Source organism: Thunnus albacares, chromosome 23, assembly GCF_914725855.1.
Source record: "Thunnus albacares chromosome 23, fThuAlb1.1, whole genome shotgun sequence".
NCBI classification, from domain to species: Eukaryota; Metazoa; Chordata; class Actinopteri; order Scombriformes; family Scombridae; genus Thunnus; species Thunnus albacares.
Genome location: NC_058128.1, coordinates 14,678,393 through 14,694,406, shown reverse-complemented (window position 1 = coordinate 14,694,406; position 16,014 = coordinate 14,678,393). Strand labels below are relative to the sequence as shown.

The 16,014-nt window shown below is 41.8% G+C and overlaps 1 protein-coding gene across 2 annotated transcripts; it reads left to right on the top strand.

Annotated features, from left to right (window-relative positions):
- Positions 1 to 302: 302 nt before the first annotated feature.
- cntn1b (contactin 1b) lies at positions 303 to 14,884 on the top strand. Of its 2 annotated transcripts, XM_044343947.1 has the most exons (24): positions 303 to 413; positions 3,447 to 3,590; positions 3,752 to 3,787; positions 3,923 to 4,049; positions 4,147 to 4,328; positions 4,905 to 5,000; positions 5,340 to 5,552; positions 5,644 to 5,743; positions 7,879 to 8,063; positions 8,478 to 8,602; positions 8,735 to 8,852; positions 8,991 to 9,141; positions 9,268 to 9,395; positions 9,500 to 9,672; positions 9,876 to 9,999; positions 10,110 to 10,277; positions 10,365 to 10,514; positions 10,603 to 10,673; positions 10,781 to 11,033; positions 11,133 to 11,254; positions 11,658 to 11,847; positions 11,956 to 12,077; positions 12,706 to 12,862; positions 12,948 to 14,884. In XM_044343947.1, exons 2-24 carry the CDS (start codon positions 3,536 to 3,538, stop codon positions 13,028 to 13,030), a joined length of 3,129 nt encoding a protein of 1,042 aa, XP_044199882.1. In that variant the 5' UTR covers positions 303 to 413; positions 3,447 to 3,535; the 3' UTR covers positions 13,031 to 14,884. The 2 variants fall into 2 exon arrangements, with proteins under 2 accessions (XP_044199882.1, XP_044199883.1); XM_044343948.1 differs by lacking the exon at positions 3,447 to 3,590 and having other exon boundaries at positions 312 to 413.
- The last annotated feature ends 1,130 nt before the right edge of the window (positions 14,885 to 16,014 follow it).

The window sequence follows — 16,014 nt, the reverse complement described above, 5'->3', positions numbered from 1 at the left end:
TATTAAATCCTGTGTGTGTCTGGGTATGATTTGTGGTAATATTTGTACTTGATTGGTCATAATAGATGTTAAAATAATCCAATACTATTCTTAAAATGATTCCTCCTTGCTGAGCACAGTTTCTAGAAAGAAAAGGAAAAAAATAACAGCACGTCAAAAGATTTGCCATAAATTCAATATAAGGTTTTATTTCCTCTGGCCGGGATGCGCAATATCCCTCCCATCCTTCCTGTCTCATGGACCAATCGCAGCCACATCAGCACAGCCACCCAGAGGTGCCACTCACACGCTTTCCTCCAATAGAAAAGTTCAGTTGAACGGGACGCTCCGGCGGGTGGGCTGTGGGATGATGCGGTTCGGGTCCAGGTGTTCCATGCGAACTGTGTACTGATATTTCCCATTCTGCCGCAAAGGTAAGAAAGAGACCACATGAGAGTGTGTGCATGATCTAATTAGCTCTTATGTCTCGACTTAAGTGAGGATAAATCGGGGGTATGTTCAGCCCTGTGGCGCTGAAATGGACCGGCACAGGAGTACCGCAATGCAGAGCAGAGAATTACCGGTGCCGCTCAGTCGTCATAGGGGTGAAGTGATGTAAGGGGCGCTGCGCAGTTTCTTTGAGAGGATTTCCGTTTTTGGAAGGACTGCGACAAAGTCAGTATTGTATGTTTAAAGAAGGCTTTAGATACCCACTCTGCAGTTTTAGTCATAGCAGTACATGCAAAGACAAGAAAGTGTCTCTCTGTGGATGCAGGGAGGAGACGCAAGGTGAAAGTGACAAATACTGAGTGCGTCAAGGGCGCAGAAAGCTGCAGGGTGCTCCGTGACATCGACCTGGTGAAGAACTAGCTGTCCTTGATGGGAAAGAGGGCAACTCCCATATTAATCAAAACTATTCTGTGCTCTGTAGGACTACTTATTCAAAAAAAACTTGCAGCTATGGAGTCCAAATCTAGTTTTTGATTTGAAAGAAAGTGAGAATTGCGGTGATATAGATTCACATATTCACTCCTTATACTTTGAAAAATATCTGTATCTGTAAAGTGTATCACAAAAAGGCAACATAGTCAGTTTAGTAATGTGCTTCATTTGGGATTATCACCATCCCGTCTTCTACTTTTTTTCTCTTGTATCCTGGAATGTGACAGAAAAAAAAGCGAAACATGTGGGCTGATAGAACAATTAAGCCCAACCCTTTCCAGATGTGAGCAGATTCAACGTTGTTACAAGATGGCCAGAAAAAAATGGGGTGTCTCCGCCCCTCAACATTTGATCCAGAACAACATGTTCACTCAAACAATTCAAATGCAGTTCACTGCAATCAATCCACCACTAACATAGTAACCTCTAGATTAAAACATTGTTGGGTTATTCCTTTTGTTGAATTCATTACTTTGCAGCCACAAAACTACAGCAAACATTATTCAGGCAGTCACTAAGACACTGGACATAATACATGTGCTGACCTAAATTCTGCTGGTCTGTCCAAAGAGGATCTGTGATGGGATTACTGCCAGGGGAAATGCATGAAAACACACTCTGACAGATTGATCAGAAGTAGAGGTGGAACAGATTGCTGCAACGATAATGTAAGTGTTGCGGAAGCTTGTGAGTTAGTTTTGTTAAAAAAGGCCCATTTACATCAAGTCTCGCTTTCTACCGTTCTTACCCCACCTCATAGACAAATAGTTTGAAGAAATGAAGCTGTACAAATGCAGGATAGATGCAGGGGAACGGTAGAATGGTGCTGATATTACTGTTGAGTCATCAACAGTGCACAAGAATGCTGCAGTCTCTGCATGTGTATGTGCTGTATAATGGGTGTATGCCTCTGTTTTCTGTCCCTCTCAGTGGTTGAGGCAGGCATGGCAGCTGACAGAGGCACATAGGAGGTGGCTGTCCGGCAGTGTTTTCTTCTTACATTGTGCCCTCTCATTCTCCTGCTTTCCCTTTCTTCTTCTCACATTAATTTAATGAAGAACTGTGAATAGATTTGACTTTTAGCTAAGTGCAAGATTTTTTTTTTTTTTTTTCAAAATGAGAGGCCCATCATCAGCAGTGTCGGAATGGGTGGTACATTAAATGTTTGTTTTTTTTTCTAGGGAAGGGCTGCTGTTTGATTTCCTCCTGATTTACCATCCCTGCTCACAGCTCCACGGCCTGTGACATTATAGGAAGATTATCTGCTGCAGTTTGAGCTTTAAGCTGACTGTTTGTTTGCTGTGGTTTTAAAGGCAGTTTCGCGCATCTCTGATGCATTTTGCAGCTCAAAACACGACTGGTGGCAGAAAGAGCGTCCGATACTGTAACTCATGCTACTCCCATAACAAAATTAGTCATACTTAAAGAAAGCCAGGCTGTTCCTACAGTAGTGTCTACTGTAAATGCCTGAAATTTAAACCTAAAATGTAAATGGAACAACTTGACAAGTAACAAGGTCATATAATGTGCTGGAGGTGTTGGTGATTCAATGTGTTCATGTCATGTTGGTGAAGTTGTTGCTACAATGTGCAAGTGTTTATCTCATTAGAATGCCCACATCTAAAATAATTTTGATGTATTAATTTAAAATTCAACATACTGTAAATGGATTTTAGCAGCTTTCATTCTATAAGTACAGTTGTTGGTGTATAATACAATGATTTTGGTCTTTTGGACTGCTGACATTAGTGTATTCAATGTTTGCCACCTGATTTTGCACACTTGACTCAAGTGGGAGATACTGACTCCTACAAACATTTCCCCTGCTATGCAGCTTGCCCTTATGTTAGGCCAGATATTATACAATGATACACACTGCTGCAGTGTTTACTTGATATAACCAAACCCACTATTTTCCCCTCATATGGTAAGATCAATGCTCTCTCTCTCTCTCTCTCTCTCTCTCGCTCAATCTCCTCCTTTAACTCTGCCTCTCTCGGTATGCCCTATTTAACTATGAGAGTTAAAATGCTGCAGTTGATCACGGCAACACTGCCATGTCATCTTGCAGAAGTGATGTGTAAGCATGTGTGACGGATGAGCAGGAGCTGTCCAGGTACTGCAGTGCTACCTTGTGTTTTGTGTACAGGCAGTCGTGGTGTTTCAGCGTGTTAGAGAGTGCTCACACGGTCCAGTCTTGTGTTTCTCTGCAGGTGCACTGTGCATGTCCTTGTTGATGTGCGTGCACTCTGCCCGAGTATTTGCAGTGTTCTGCTGAGTCATTCACATTCTGAATCATTTATATCCACAGGGAAGATTCCAGCCAGTTGCAGATATAACATTTCTGGTGTGGGAAGTCATGCACAGTCATCAGGCTATTTTATCTTTAGGTTCACATAAGTATTTGATTATACACTACACTGTGGAGATCATGTTAAACAAAATAGTATTATAAATTATTGTTTGTATTGTCCCAAACACAGATATCTACATTTCCTTTTGTCTTCCTTCCTTGTCTTTTCCAGTTCATGTTCTGTCCGTCAATTTCTTGTCTGTGTCCTTCTGTCCATCCGTCTAACTCACGAGGCTTTAGTGAGTTAATCTATCGACTGTGATGGCTTTCTCGGCTTTACTGCTACTGGCCCTCTCCTCCTCTGTCTCCCTCACAGGTGAGAAATACAGTGATTCCTGAAAATATACCACCTGGTCCTTCAAAATCATAAAAAAAAATGTCAGTGGTACTGTAGGTGCTTTTGTCATGCAGTGTAATTCAGGTCAGGTGTGAACCGTGCACACAATTAGCTGACACAACTATGTTCCCGTTTTCCAGTGGGAGTCCTGTTTGGTGAGCCCAGAATATATGGAGGTGAGTCAAGTTTTTCTAAATGAACTATAACAAAGCATGCTGCATGTAAACCATGATGTTTCAGGGTAACAGTATGCAATAGTGGGGTATATTTTTATGTTAGCTAATTGTTATTTCAAATGTTGAATTTGTCAGAGGATGCTACTGGCTATGGCCCCATCTTTGAGGAGGAGCCTGTGGATGTGGTCTATACTGAGGACTCACCCGATGGGAGAATCTCCATGAACTGCAGGGCACGGGCCAACCCACCAGCCTCATACAGGTTACACAGTGCACTGCATCACATCTTTGTATGTATACAAATTCACAAAATGCACAGCACAAGTACTGTATATCAAGAGGTGTGATTTCATATGCAGGTGGCGCCGTGATAATTGGGAGATCAAACTGATGGAGCAGCCAGACGAGCACTACAGCCTGGTGGGGGGGAACCTGGTTATCACCAACCCTAAACGCAAGAAGCACGGTGGAACTTACGTCTGTGTGGCCCGGAACATCTATGGCACAGTCATCAGCAAGGAGGCCAGGGTCAAGTTTGGATGTGAGCATGGTGCAGCTTGGGCATTGTGTGTGTGTGTGTGTGGGGGGGGGTTCTTGACATCTTTTATATGTCAGTCAGATCCATCTCAATTATTTTTTCCCTAGAAGAAACTAATATAATGCCCCTTCATTAGCCATCATGCATATTTTAGAATAAGACATGACTTATTCATCTCAGTCCTTACCTGAACTCAGTTAAAACAGGGAAACTTGGAATGAAACTTGACTATGCTGTGCCTCACGACATCCCTTGTTAGAAGGGCTGAGGCTTATATTAGTCATCCCTCTTATTGTTCTTTTCCTGAAAGTTGCTGGGAAATAAAACTGACAGAGAATATATCAAACGCTCTGTGTTGAAAGAAGAAACTCCCACTCTGTTGACTTTAAGGTCCCCGAATGACTAAAGCTGATTCATCTCTTGGAGTGTCAGGTGATATTGAATCAAATTATGTACAATTTTGCAGTGCAGGCTGCAATGTGTTGTATAAACAGTTACACTTGCCACTTTTAATAATGTACCACAATGTTGTGAGGAAAATGTTCTATCTTATCATTTTCCTCATGTTCTGCTGTTTAGATGTGGAGGAGTTTCCCCAGGAGGAGAGAGACCCTGTGTACGTCAAAGAGGGACAAGGGGCAGTTCTGCTGTGCCGCCCTCCAAAAGCCTGGCCACGTATGTACATTTCATCATTTCACCATCAGACATCTGTCCATCTTTTCCCTTGTATTCTCAATGGATTATCACTGTATTCTTGATCCATACCTGGTTTCAGTCTGAGGGAGGAATTATTTGGAAACAAGAACGTTATATATTGTATGTTTAACATTACAATGCAGAAATTTGAATCTTTTCTGCGAGAAATTTGTTTTAAAGAACTGGTGACTTCCATCTGTTCACAATTTCAAAATGTATAGGGACTTAAAGAGCCCTGGATACATTGCATGAATTATAAATCATAGGTTTTAGTCTAGAGTACAACTACATGTTTTGCTTTTCTTTATCTCCATTTAGAGGAGGTGACCTACCGCTGGATCTACAATGAGTTCCCAGTGTTCCTGCACACAGATCATCGTCGGTTTGTCTCTCAGAAGACGGGGAATCTTTACATCTCCAAGGTGGAAGCTCAGGATGCAGGAAATTACTCTTGCTTTGTTTCCAGTCCCATCATCGGGAAGAGCGTCTTCTCCAAGTTCATCCCCCTCATCCCATCACCACCCGAAGATGGTTAGTGACTGTGGTGACGCGTATTTCCTCATCATTTGTCTAATATCTGACATTCAAAATTTTCAATATAATGAGCTTTTTTTTGCATCAGGTGAGGAGAGAAAATACCCAGCAGACATCAGGGTCAAGTTCCCAGACACGACTGCCATGCTTGCTTCTAATATTACATTGGAGTGCTTTGCTCTGGGAAAGTAAGTTTTCATTCATTTCTGCCTTAGGTTCACCATCTAGTTACGATATATTATTTCACTGAATCCAATCAATTACACTTACACTTCCAGTTAAATTCAGTCATCAGAAAGCAAAGGGCGGAACTAAGAGCAGGAGAGCGAAAATGGCGTAAATCCATAGAGCCCACTGACCTCAGTGACTATCAGGGTCTCCTAGCATCATTCTACTCCAGTTTAAAAATTGCTAAGTCCACTTACTATCAGAACAAGACCTGTGGCGCCACAGACGCGTGGAAAATGTTCTCTGCTTTTAACTCACTCCTCAATCCGCCTCCTCCTCCGCCCTCCACTCTGCTCACTGCAGATATGTTTGCCTCATTTTTTACTGACAAGGTCTCTGTAACCAGTTCTCTGAACCTGAACCATTTCCCCCGCACTTAACCCCACAGTCACACACATCATCAACTCCTCCCTTACTAGGAGTGTTTTCCTTGTGTCATTTAAGCAAGCTCGAGTCACCCCGCTGCTCAAAAAACCATCGCTCAAAAAACCATCACTCAACCCAGCCCAGGTTGAAAACTACAGACCGGTGTCACTCCTGCCCTTCCCATCAAAAATACTTGAGCACACAGTCTTTAACCAAGTCTCTGAATTCCTTTCTGAGAACAACCTGTACAACCTAAATCAGTCTGGCTTTAAGCAGGGCACTCTACCGAGACTGCACTCCTATCGGTTACGGATTCACTACGCTCAGCTAGAGATGCTGGTCAGTCCTCAGCCCTATTGCTTCTAGATCTGTCAGCTGCCTTCGACACAGTTAACCACCAAATCCTCCTCTCCACACTCACTGATCTTGATATCTCAGCATCCGCCCTCTGCTGGTTCATGTCCTACCTCTCAGGGAGATATTTTAGAGTATCTTGGAGTATCTTGGAAGTGTCTAAACCGCACGGCTTGTCCACAGGGGTTCCTCAAGGGTGAATGCTTGGTCCCCTTCTTTTCTCAATATGCACCACCTTACTTGGCGCAATCATCCTCTCCCAATGGTTTCTCATACTATTGCTATGCTGACAATACCCAGTTCTCCCTGTTCCCACCGAAACCACACAGTCTCGACTTGGATCTCGTCATGCCTTGTCAATATATCAGCACGGATGAAAGAACACCATCTTTAGCTAGACCTCTCTAAGACCAAGCTCATTGTCATCCCAGCCAGTCCCTCTATACAACAAAACATCAGTGTCCAGCTCGAATCAACCCAAATCATGGCCACAAAGTATGCCCAAAACCTGGGTGTCATGATCGATGACCAACTAATCTTTAAGGTTCATGTGGCCTCAATCACTCGGTCCTGTCAGTTTGCCCTGTATAACATCAGGAAGATCAGACCCTACCTGTCTGAGCATGCAGAACAACTCCTGGTACAGGCTCTTATAATATCATGCATTGACTACTACAACTCCTTACTGGCAGGACTCCCCACATGTACGTTCAGACCTTTACAGATGATCCAGAACGCGGTGGCATGGCTGGTCTGCAATCACCCCAAAACAGCATGTCACCCCGCTGTTCATATACCCCCACTGGCTCCCAGTTGCTGCCCGCATCAATTTCAAAACCCTGACACTTGTTTAAACAGCTCCTGCCTACCTGAACTCCCTCATTCAGGTCTACACTCCTTCCCCCTTACTACGTTCTGCCAATGAAAGGTGCCTGGTACCACCACAACAATAGAGCCCTAAGTCACTAGGTAGACTCTTCTCTTCTGTAGTTCCCCAGTGGTGGAACGAGTTATTGAACTCTGTTCGATCTGCAGAGTCCCTCTCAATCTTTAAGGAAAGACTAAAGATCCAGCTCTTTCGCGAACACCTCTGCACAGATGGACTGAAGGAAGAGAAAAAACAAAAATACAAAAATAAAAAAAAATATGCTTTTATGCAATCTATGCATTCTATGCATAGCCTCTGTGCACTGGCTGTTGGCATCTATGTCCTGTCAGACTCAGACTTAGCTTTATAACAATTACTTGTGTTGTGCTCTCCTGACTAGATCCTTACTTGTGTTGTATCAGCTCTCAGATGTACGTCTCTTTGGATGAAAGCATCTGCTAACTGAAATTGTAAGAATTGTAAATTTTTTGGTGTGTGTCCGTTTAGCCCCATTCCTCATATTGTTTGGAGAAAAGTGGATGCCACTGACCTCCCGCCAAATCATGAGATCAGTGAATCAGGAGCTGTGCTTCACCTGTACAATGTACAGTATGAAGATGTGGGAGCATACGAGTGTGAAGCCATCAACACTAAAGGAAAGGACTGGCACAAGGCTTGGCTCTATGTGGAGTGTAAGTGAGCTCATTTGAGTGTGCTTTACCAACATTAGATTGTAGAGTGTATACTATGAAACATTTATACTAACAAGTACGGAGACAAGGGATATTACTACTCACAATAAAATTTGCCGTGGTGTGAGATTATTACAAGATAATTCATCATAATTTTCCATAAATAGTTATTGTCCATTATAAAGAGCCCTGGAAAGAAGTGGTCAATGCACTTCCAGATCATGGTTTGCAAAGTTCTCCGTAAAAAAAATGTTTTCTCAGAAAAAAACAAAATTTGTGAGAGATGGAAAACTTTTGCGAGACAGCACAGTAATTCTTATTTTTTTCTCCATATATCTTTCGGTCCTTAGTGTTGCAGGGATGGGGCAATTGGACATCAGCATCATCACATTTATGCCCATTTTGTTTTTTCAGCTGCTCCAGAATGGGCAGAGACAATCAACAACACTCAGATCGACATCGGCTCAGAGCACACCATGCGCTGTGTGGCATCAGGGAAGCCCTTCCCTTTCATCCGCTGGTACAAAGATGGATATATGGTAAAAACTCATACTTGTCAGTTACCATTAAAGCAGTTGGGGGGTATGTGGTATCAACTCTGCTTTTGTGGTGTGTAAGTATCCTTAAAATAAAGTTGGAATTGTATATTTGGATTGTGTGTTTTTTTCCAGTATGGGAAAGGGGAGCTGAAGTTTTCCAGTCTGACTTTCGATGACTCTGGGATGTACCAGTGTATCGCTGAGAACTACTGGGGCATCAAATATGCCAATGCTGAGCTGCGAGTGATTGGTGAGCCCTCTTTAAATGGTGTTAGAATACATTACATTCTGTTGTACAATACTATGATTTTCCTTCCGGCTGGAATGTACAATATCATGAATTTGGGGTCAATGATGACTAAACTCACACTATTTAATCTGCCTCCAGCCTGTGCTCCAACATTCGAGTTTAACCCTGTGAAGAAACAGCTTCTTGGGGCTGAAGATGGCCGTGTGGTGATCGAGTGTAAACCTCGAGCAGCTCCTAAACCTCGCTTCACCTGGACAAAGGACAAAGAGCTGCTCTTCAACAATTCACGGTCAGAACAACTTACAATATACTCAACAGTAACTTTAAAATGACCATGAAACACTGATGTATTGTATCATTGGAGGGCTCGTCTATTGACAAGCAGCTTCGCTTTGTTAATTCTGTTCACTTGCAGCATTTCCATCATGTATGATGGGAGTCTGGAGATCCTCAATGCCACCAAAAAGGATCAGGGCCTCTACACCTGCTTTGCTGAGAACGACAGAGGAAAGGCCAACAGCTCAGGCTATCTCAAAATCACAGGTCAGGCCAACAAAGTGTGTTTTTGGGGACGTTCTTATGATTCACAATCTGTGAAAAAATTTCTTAATTTTCTGTCCCTGAATTTTATTTGTGATTTTTCCTAGAGGCGACCTCCATCACAGTGGCTCCTGAAGACACTGAGGTTAAGGTTGGTGATGAGGTGATTCTTAGCTGCACAGCTAAATTCGACCCCATGCTGGACATCACCTTCATCTGGGCCATAGACTTCAGAGTCATTGACTTTGACTCCGAGTGGCAACACTACGAACGCGTTGTGGTAGGGTGATGGTTTATCTTACAGGTGTCTCACAATCAGTCAATTGTCAGTTAATGAAGGATACCTCAATTATTTGATATTTTCTGACTCTGCCTTGTGCTCTGATTCTTTTCCTTCTTCCTTTCTCTCTCATTTCTCTCTGTCCTTTTCTCATCTCTCCTCTATTTCCTCTTTTATCTCCTACTTTTTGCTACCTGTTGTAGAGTGAAGACGGTAGTGGGGACCTGAGAATAAAGAACGTGCAGATCTGGCATGAGGGTCGCTACACCTGCACAGCTCAGACTGTGGTGGACAGCGATACAGCATACGCCGACCTCAAGGTTGTAGGTGAGTCCAGCAATTTTTTGCCTGAGAAGTGACCGCTACCACTATATCTATTTAAAGCTGCTGCTCTACATATGTACCTTCTTTCCATGCATCTATTCTCCCTGTCCTAGGTGTTCCCGGGCCTCCTGGTGTGATCCGTGTGGAGGAGATCGGGGACACGTGGGTGAAGCTGTTGTGGACTAAAGGAGCGGAGCATAACAGCCCCATTCTCAACTACACCATTCAGACCAGGCACTACTGGGCTCTTTACGAAGATGACTGGAGGGACGCCAGCACCTGTGAGTACTGCTTATTGCCAGTAGAGGGCCAACTCGCTCCACAAATCTGATCAAGTTTGACTCGGGAGCCCTTTGTGTCTCCTTCAGCTCCAGCCTTTCTTGATGGCAGTGTGGAGAGGGCAGAGGTGACAGACCTTTACCCCTGGATGGAGTATCAGTTCAGGATCATTGCCACGAACGAGTATGGCTCTGGAGAGGCCAGCATCCCCTCCCTCAAGATCAAAACCTGGGATGCACGTAAGGAGAGAGATAGAGAGCATTCATATTTTCCATACCATAATATATATGGCAGAAAAAAAACTGATAACCTTTTCTGTTTTTCCAGCTCCAGTAACTTCGCCCACAGATGTGGAAGGTTATGGAGGTAGAAATGGCGAGATCGTCATCACATGGACAGTAAGTAAGCCCTCGGTTGTTTACATGACAGTCATCAAATCCCTGCAGCAACAAAGGCTGAATAAAGTCCTTTCTTTCCACCTGTTCTCTTCATTCCTGATCCTTAGCCTGTGCAGCCATGGTATTTCTACGGCAAGAAATTTGGCTACATCGTGGCATTCAAGCCTCATGATGCTTACGACTGGTGGTACGAGACCATCTCAGATCCAGAGACGAGGCGTTATGTCCACAGAGACTCCTACTTCATTCCGACTGAGGAAGACTTCCAGGTGCGAGAGTTTCAGGTGAAGATCAAGTCCTTTAATGTGAAAGGAGACGGACCCTACAGTCTCACCAAGGTCATCTACTACCCACGAGATGGTGAGGATTTTTTGTTGTTGTTGGTGCTTCAGTTTTAGAAAAATTCAGGATGTGACATTAAATGTTTTTTGTCATTTTTTTCTCATTCATCTCCTCCAGTACCTACAGAGTCTCCGACAGACGTCTATGCCAGGCCAGTGTCTTCCACAGAAGCTCTGGTGTGGTGGCTGCCAGTGGTCGACACTGGAACAGGCCTGCAGCAGTACATCGAGGGATATCAGGTAGAGAGCTTTTACAAGTTCCATACACCAACTGAGTATTTCTGTCTCAAAAACTTAACACATACTATGCAAACAATACATTTTCTTTAGCTTTAAACATAGGCATACTAGCACTATAGTCTATCCATGGGTTTATTAGATTCTATAGCCACTCAAAACTATTAAAAAGTATTAAACTCTTAACTTAACTTAACTCTCAACATATTTAATGGCAGAGATAAATTTGCATTAACATTTTTGCCCATTATGGACAGCCAATGACTCAAGATTCTGCCCTTAAAGGCGTATCATGACATGTTTGCAGTTTTATTTTTCTTGTCAACTACATTACACATTATTACTCTTGCTACCACATCATCACCCCATTTTGGCTGATAACAGAATATTGTTTCTTGTTCATCAGGTCAAATATTGGAGAAAATACGATGACCCCGAGCCAGGAGCCAATCGTATATTTGTTTCAGCTAAAGTCAATCAAACCAGGTTGGAGAACATGCTGCCAGACTCACACTACCTCATTGAGGTCCGTGCCTTCAATGGAGCCGGCCTTGGACCCCCTGGTGAACACTGTGAGATGTTCACAAAGAGACCACGTAAGACCAATCCCAATCTATGAGCAATAAACACCTGCAATCAAAAGGTATCTCATTATAATGATACAGTTACAGATTTTGTCTTAAGTCATTTTGTTTCATTTACAGCACCACCTGAAGCTCCCAGGGTGTGGCGCTATATCAGCTGGACCGGAAAGTGGTTGTACGTGTGGTGGGATCATATCCAGTACGACTGGTTTGGCAATATTTCTTTCCCACTGTACTACAAGGTAGGTGTGGAAAGCTTTGTAAAGCTTTGCTACTATCTATTTAGCCTAATATTTTTTTTCTCTCTGAGTTAAAGGGGACATATCATACTTTTTGTGATTTACTGTCATTTATATATTGTTATAATGTCGAATGTCTATGCTAAACATGGTCAAAGTTCCAAAACTTGAGGTGAACGTATGTAAAAATACTTTCTGACAGTCAAAAGCCAGGGTTTTCATCCTGCTCTGAATGCTCTGTTTGCAGTTACCCTTACTTCCCCATTGAACTACTGTTTGTTTACGTAGCCTCCGGAGCTGCTGCAAGTCTGCTGAGGGGCAGCTCTGATTGGCAGCTGACCAATCAGAATAGTGATCATTGGGAGGAGGACCTTAAAGAGAAAGGAGCTAAAACAGACTGTTTCAGACAGGCTGAACTGAGGGGCTGCATGAAGGGCCAGTATAAGATAAATAAGGAATTTTTAAAACTGGAAACCATGCAAAGATGTTCCAGTAGAGCCCTAGAATAAAAACATAGACCTGGAAATGTGTATGATATGTCCTCTTTAAGAGAAATTCCACAGGTCTGCCTGCTGTACATGACAATAAAAGTTGAAAATGTTGAAAATCTCCCATGTTTCTTGTTTCTCAGGTCATGTTCAGAAAGACTGGCTACATCTATGGGAAAGTCTACATCACTGGTTGGCACTTCATGGACTTCCCCATGCCTCAGCTTGAAGACTATGAGCTGATGGTGCGCGGCCGTTATGAAGGAGGAGATGGTCCAATCAGGAAGATTAGTATTCTGGGTAAAACTAACAATTTAATAATTGGTTAAAGATGAAAGATTTTTGCCCTCTATCCATTTGACTCACATTGTTTCTGCTTCCTCAGGTAAAGCATCCATGACCACGCCCACTCTAAGCCTTGTGTCTTTGGTGCTGCTGGCGCTGTGCATTGTGGGATTGGAAATGTAAGCCTGCCACACGCAACATGTATATAATAGACTCTGGGAAACAACTGTGTGGACCTAATAAAAGATCAAGTTTTCACCTTCAAACACTTCAATTGGTGCATCCTTCCTTTGCACTGGTAGTTATGGTTAAGATCCCACATCCCACATCATGCATGTGTCCTGCGTTTGTTCTGTTGTTACACCACACTGGAAGATGTTGCTCCACAAAAATAGAATTGGATGTTGGCCCCACCACTTTTTATGGACTTACTTTATCCTTTAAATGAAGAACAGAACAGTGCACAGGACTGTAGGATAAATGCAGTCAAACATGGGACTACTACATTGGACACAACTGTTAAAGAGAAGATTCAAAATTCCCTCTTTCAAATCCAGATGTTCTTTATCCAAGTCACTCCAAAGTCAAAATGAATGAAGACAGATGTTAATTGTTGGATATGATGATAAGAAACTTCATTCTGTGAACAAGCTCTCCACAAAGTCATATAGGGATAAATGCATCAAGAAAAGTCATTTTTAAGTTATGTTTGTTAAATGACAGTACTATCACCACAGCAATATACCCTGTCCTTCTCTCGTCATTCAACTTTCATTATTTTCTAATTGCTCTTGTTTGGAGTTGAATTAAGCTGGACATACAGTACACCATGGTAGAATTAAACCCAAAGATTAGGCAAATATTATTTATAATGAGCACTAGCAATCTCTCAGATGGTCCAAGCGATGAATAGTATCTAAAGAAGTATATAATAATCACTGCATTAGGTTTGAAATGAGCAGAGGAGGATGAGCGATTTGTGTGTGTGTGTGTGTGTGTGTGTGTGTGTGTGTGTGTGTGTAGATTTTATGAAGGTGCAATGCTTATTTGCAAATTCTATCCTTGAAGTCCACTCAATATATGAAATATTTTAAATAAGATTATTCTTCACAACCACAAGGACACTGCTGTACATTCTACAATTTCCCTTTTTGTTTAGTGTTTTTTAGATTTGAAATTTTCAAAAGGTGCTGTGTGACAGATATATCACTTTGATCAAATCTTCCTTTGAGAGCAATGATGACATTTGACAGTCACAAAATGGTACATTTGAAGGAACTGTGAGGCCAGGGTTGGACAGAAATTGCTGTATATCAAACATATCTGTATGTTAATTTCCTTTGGTCTGTCAGGCTGTGAAACCATTAAACAGAGTACAAAAAGAATGTTTGAGAATTATTACTATTTTTCTAAGTTTTAATCCATTCCTGATTGGCCACTTACATATACATCTTTTACCTAGTGTTTAACTTGTAAATCCATCTTGTCCATTTCTGAAATTGGCATGTGTAGATGAAACCATTTGACTCTTTGGAGTCAGTTTGGAATCATAAAACTTTCCTTCACAATGTTAGAAAATATTTAATCCACCTTTAGATTTCTCTAAAGCAGCAATAGTATTCATTTAGCCCTCTTTTTTTTTTTTTTTTTTTTTTAAAAAAAAAAACAATTTAAAAAAAATGGGAATAAAAACTGTTGTTTCAGGCAGCTTTTGCCTGGGCTTTGGTGTTTAGTCTTACTAATATTTAATGTTAAATTTGGTGAACAAGTAACAAGCTTGTTCTCTTGGTTTTTTGATTTCTCTCAGAGCCTGCAAACTAAAGTGTGATGTGGGATTTTATTCAGCAGATGGCAGTATATCCTCATGCCTTTAAACAAATGTTTGCGTTATCCATCAGTCCAAACAACAGTCACAAAAAATATACTGTAGAACTGTTGTTAACCTGAATTGTTACATACTCATCTTATCATCTATATTCCTATATTAATTGCAATAAAATCCAAAATGTGCTAATTAAAAATAGATTTTTTTCTGTCTGTATGGGTTCTTCTTTCCCTTTGTTTACCTTGCACTTGTCTAACATCACAGCAATATTAATCATGTCTACCATCAGGTTTTTTTCACAGTGCTATGTGCTATTCTAGTTTTGGTTTACTCTGCCCTTGCTCATTCCATATAAGGTGAATAGAGCATGATGTCCAACCATAATTTCTTGTGAGGCTTTTACAGAGAAAAAGGAGGGGTTTTTATGCCTCCACGCCGGCGACAGCCGTGCCCATGAACACGATATCTCAGGAACACCTGGAGGGAATTTTATTACATCTGGTCGATGAACTGATTAGAATTTAGTGGCCAAAGATCAAGGTCACTGTGACCTCACAAAACATGTTTTTGGCCACAACTTAAGAATTCATACGCTAGTTATGACAAAGTTACACATATATGTCTAATAAGATAAAATGATGACTTTTTATATCAAAAAGGTCAAAGGTCAACTTCCCTGTGACATCATAACGTTCTGCAAAAACACTTTTCTGGCCATTATTCAACACCGTAACTCAGGAACAGAAGGGGAGACTGTGACCACATTTCACATTTGGATACTGTATTGGTGACACTAATCTTGGGTCTCCACCTCGAAACTGTGGTGATTGTATAGATCTTCTGTGCTGCTGGGTTGTAGATGTGCGTGAAGCATCCATGTTTCAGAATTTGTAGCTTCTTTGCAGCAACACCCATATCTGAAGCTTTGTCTACTGTCACGGTTACAACTTTGTGTTCTATCAGAATCAGCTTTATTGGCCAAGAATGTTAACATGTACAAGGAAAATGCACTTAACACCTTTTATTAAATTCCTTCAAAGTCTTAACGACAAATATTTTGACTCTGGACAGACATGGATGTAAGCTGCAACTTGACTGGTTGGCAGAGGCATACAACCGCAGGGCAGCATTTCTTGTTTCTGCTTTGTTTACTGTATAGTAGTCTCTGTGTGGGTGGCTTTTATCTCCCCTGTTTTACACCTCCATTACCAGTATTTCTCCTATTTTACCTCCTTCCCTTCAAACAAATTACAGAGACACAGAAAATCCCATGTGAGGCTGAAATCAATGCTGCCATCATTTACAAACAATCACAGCAGATGCACAAAGGTGAATCTTCCAT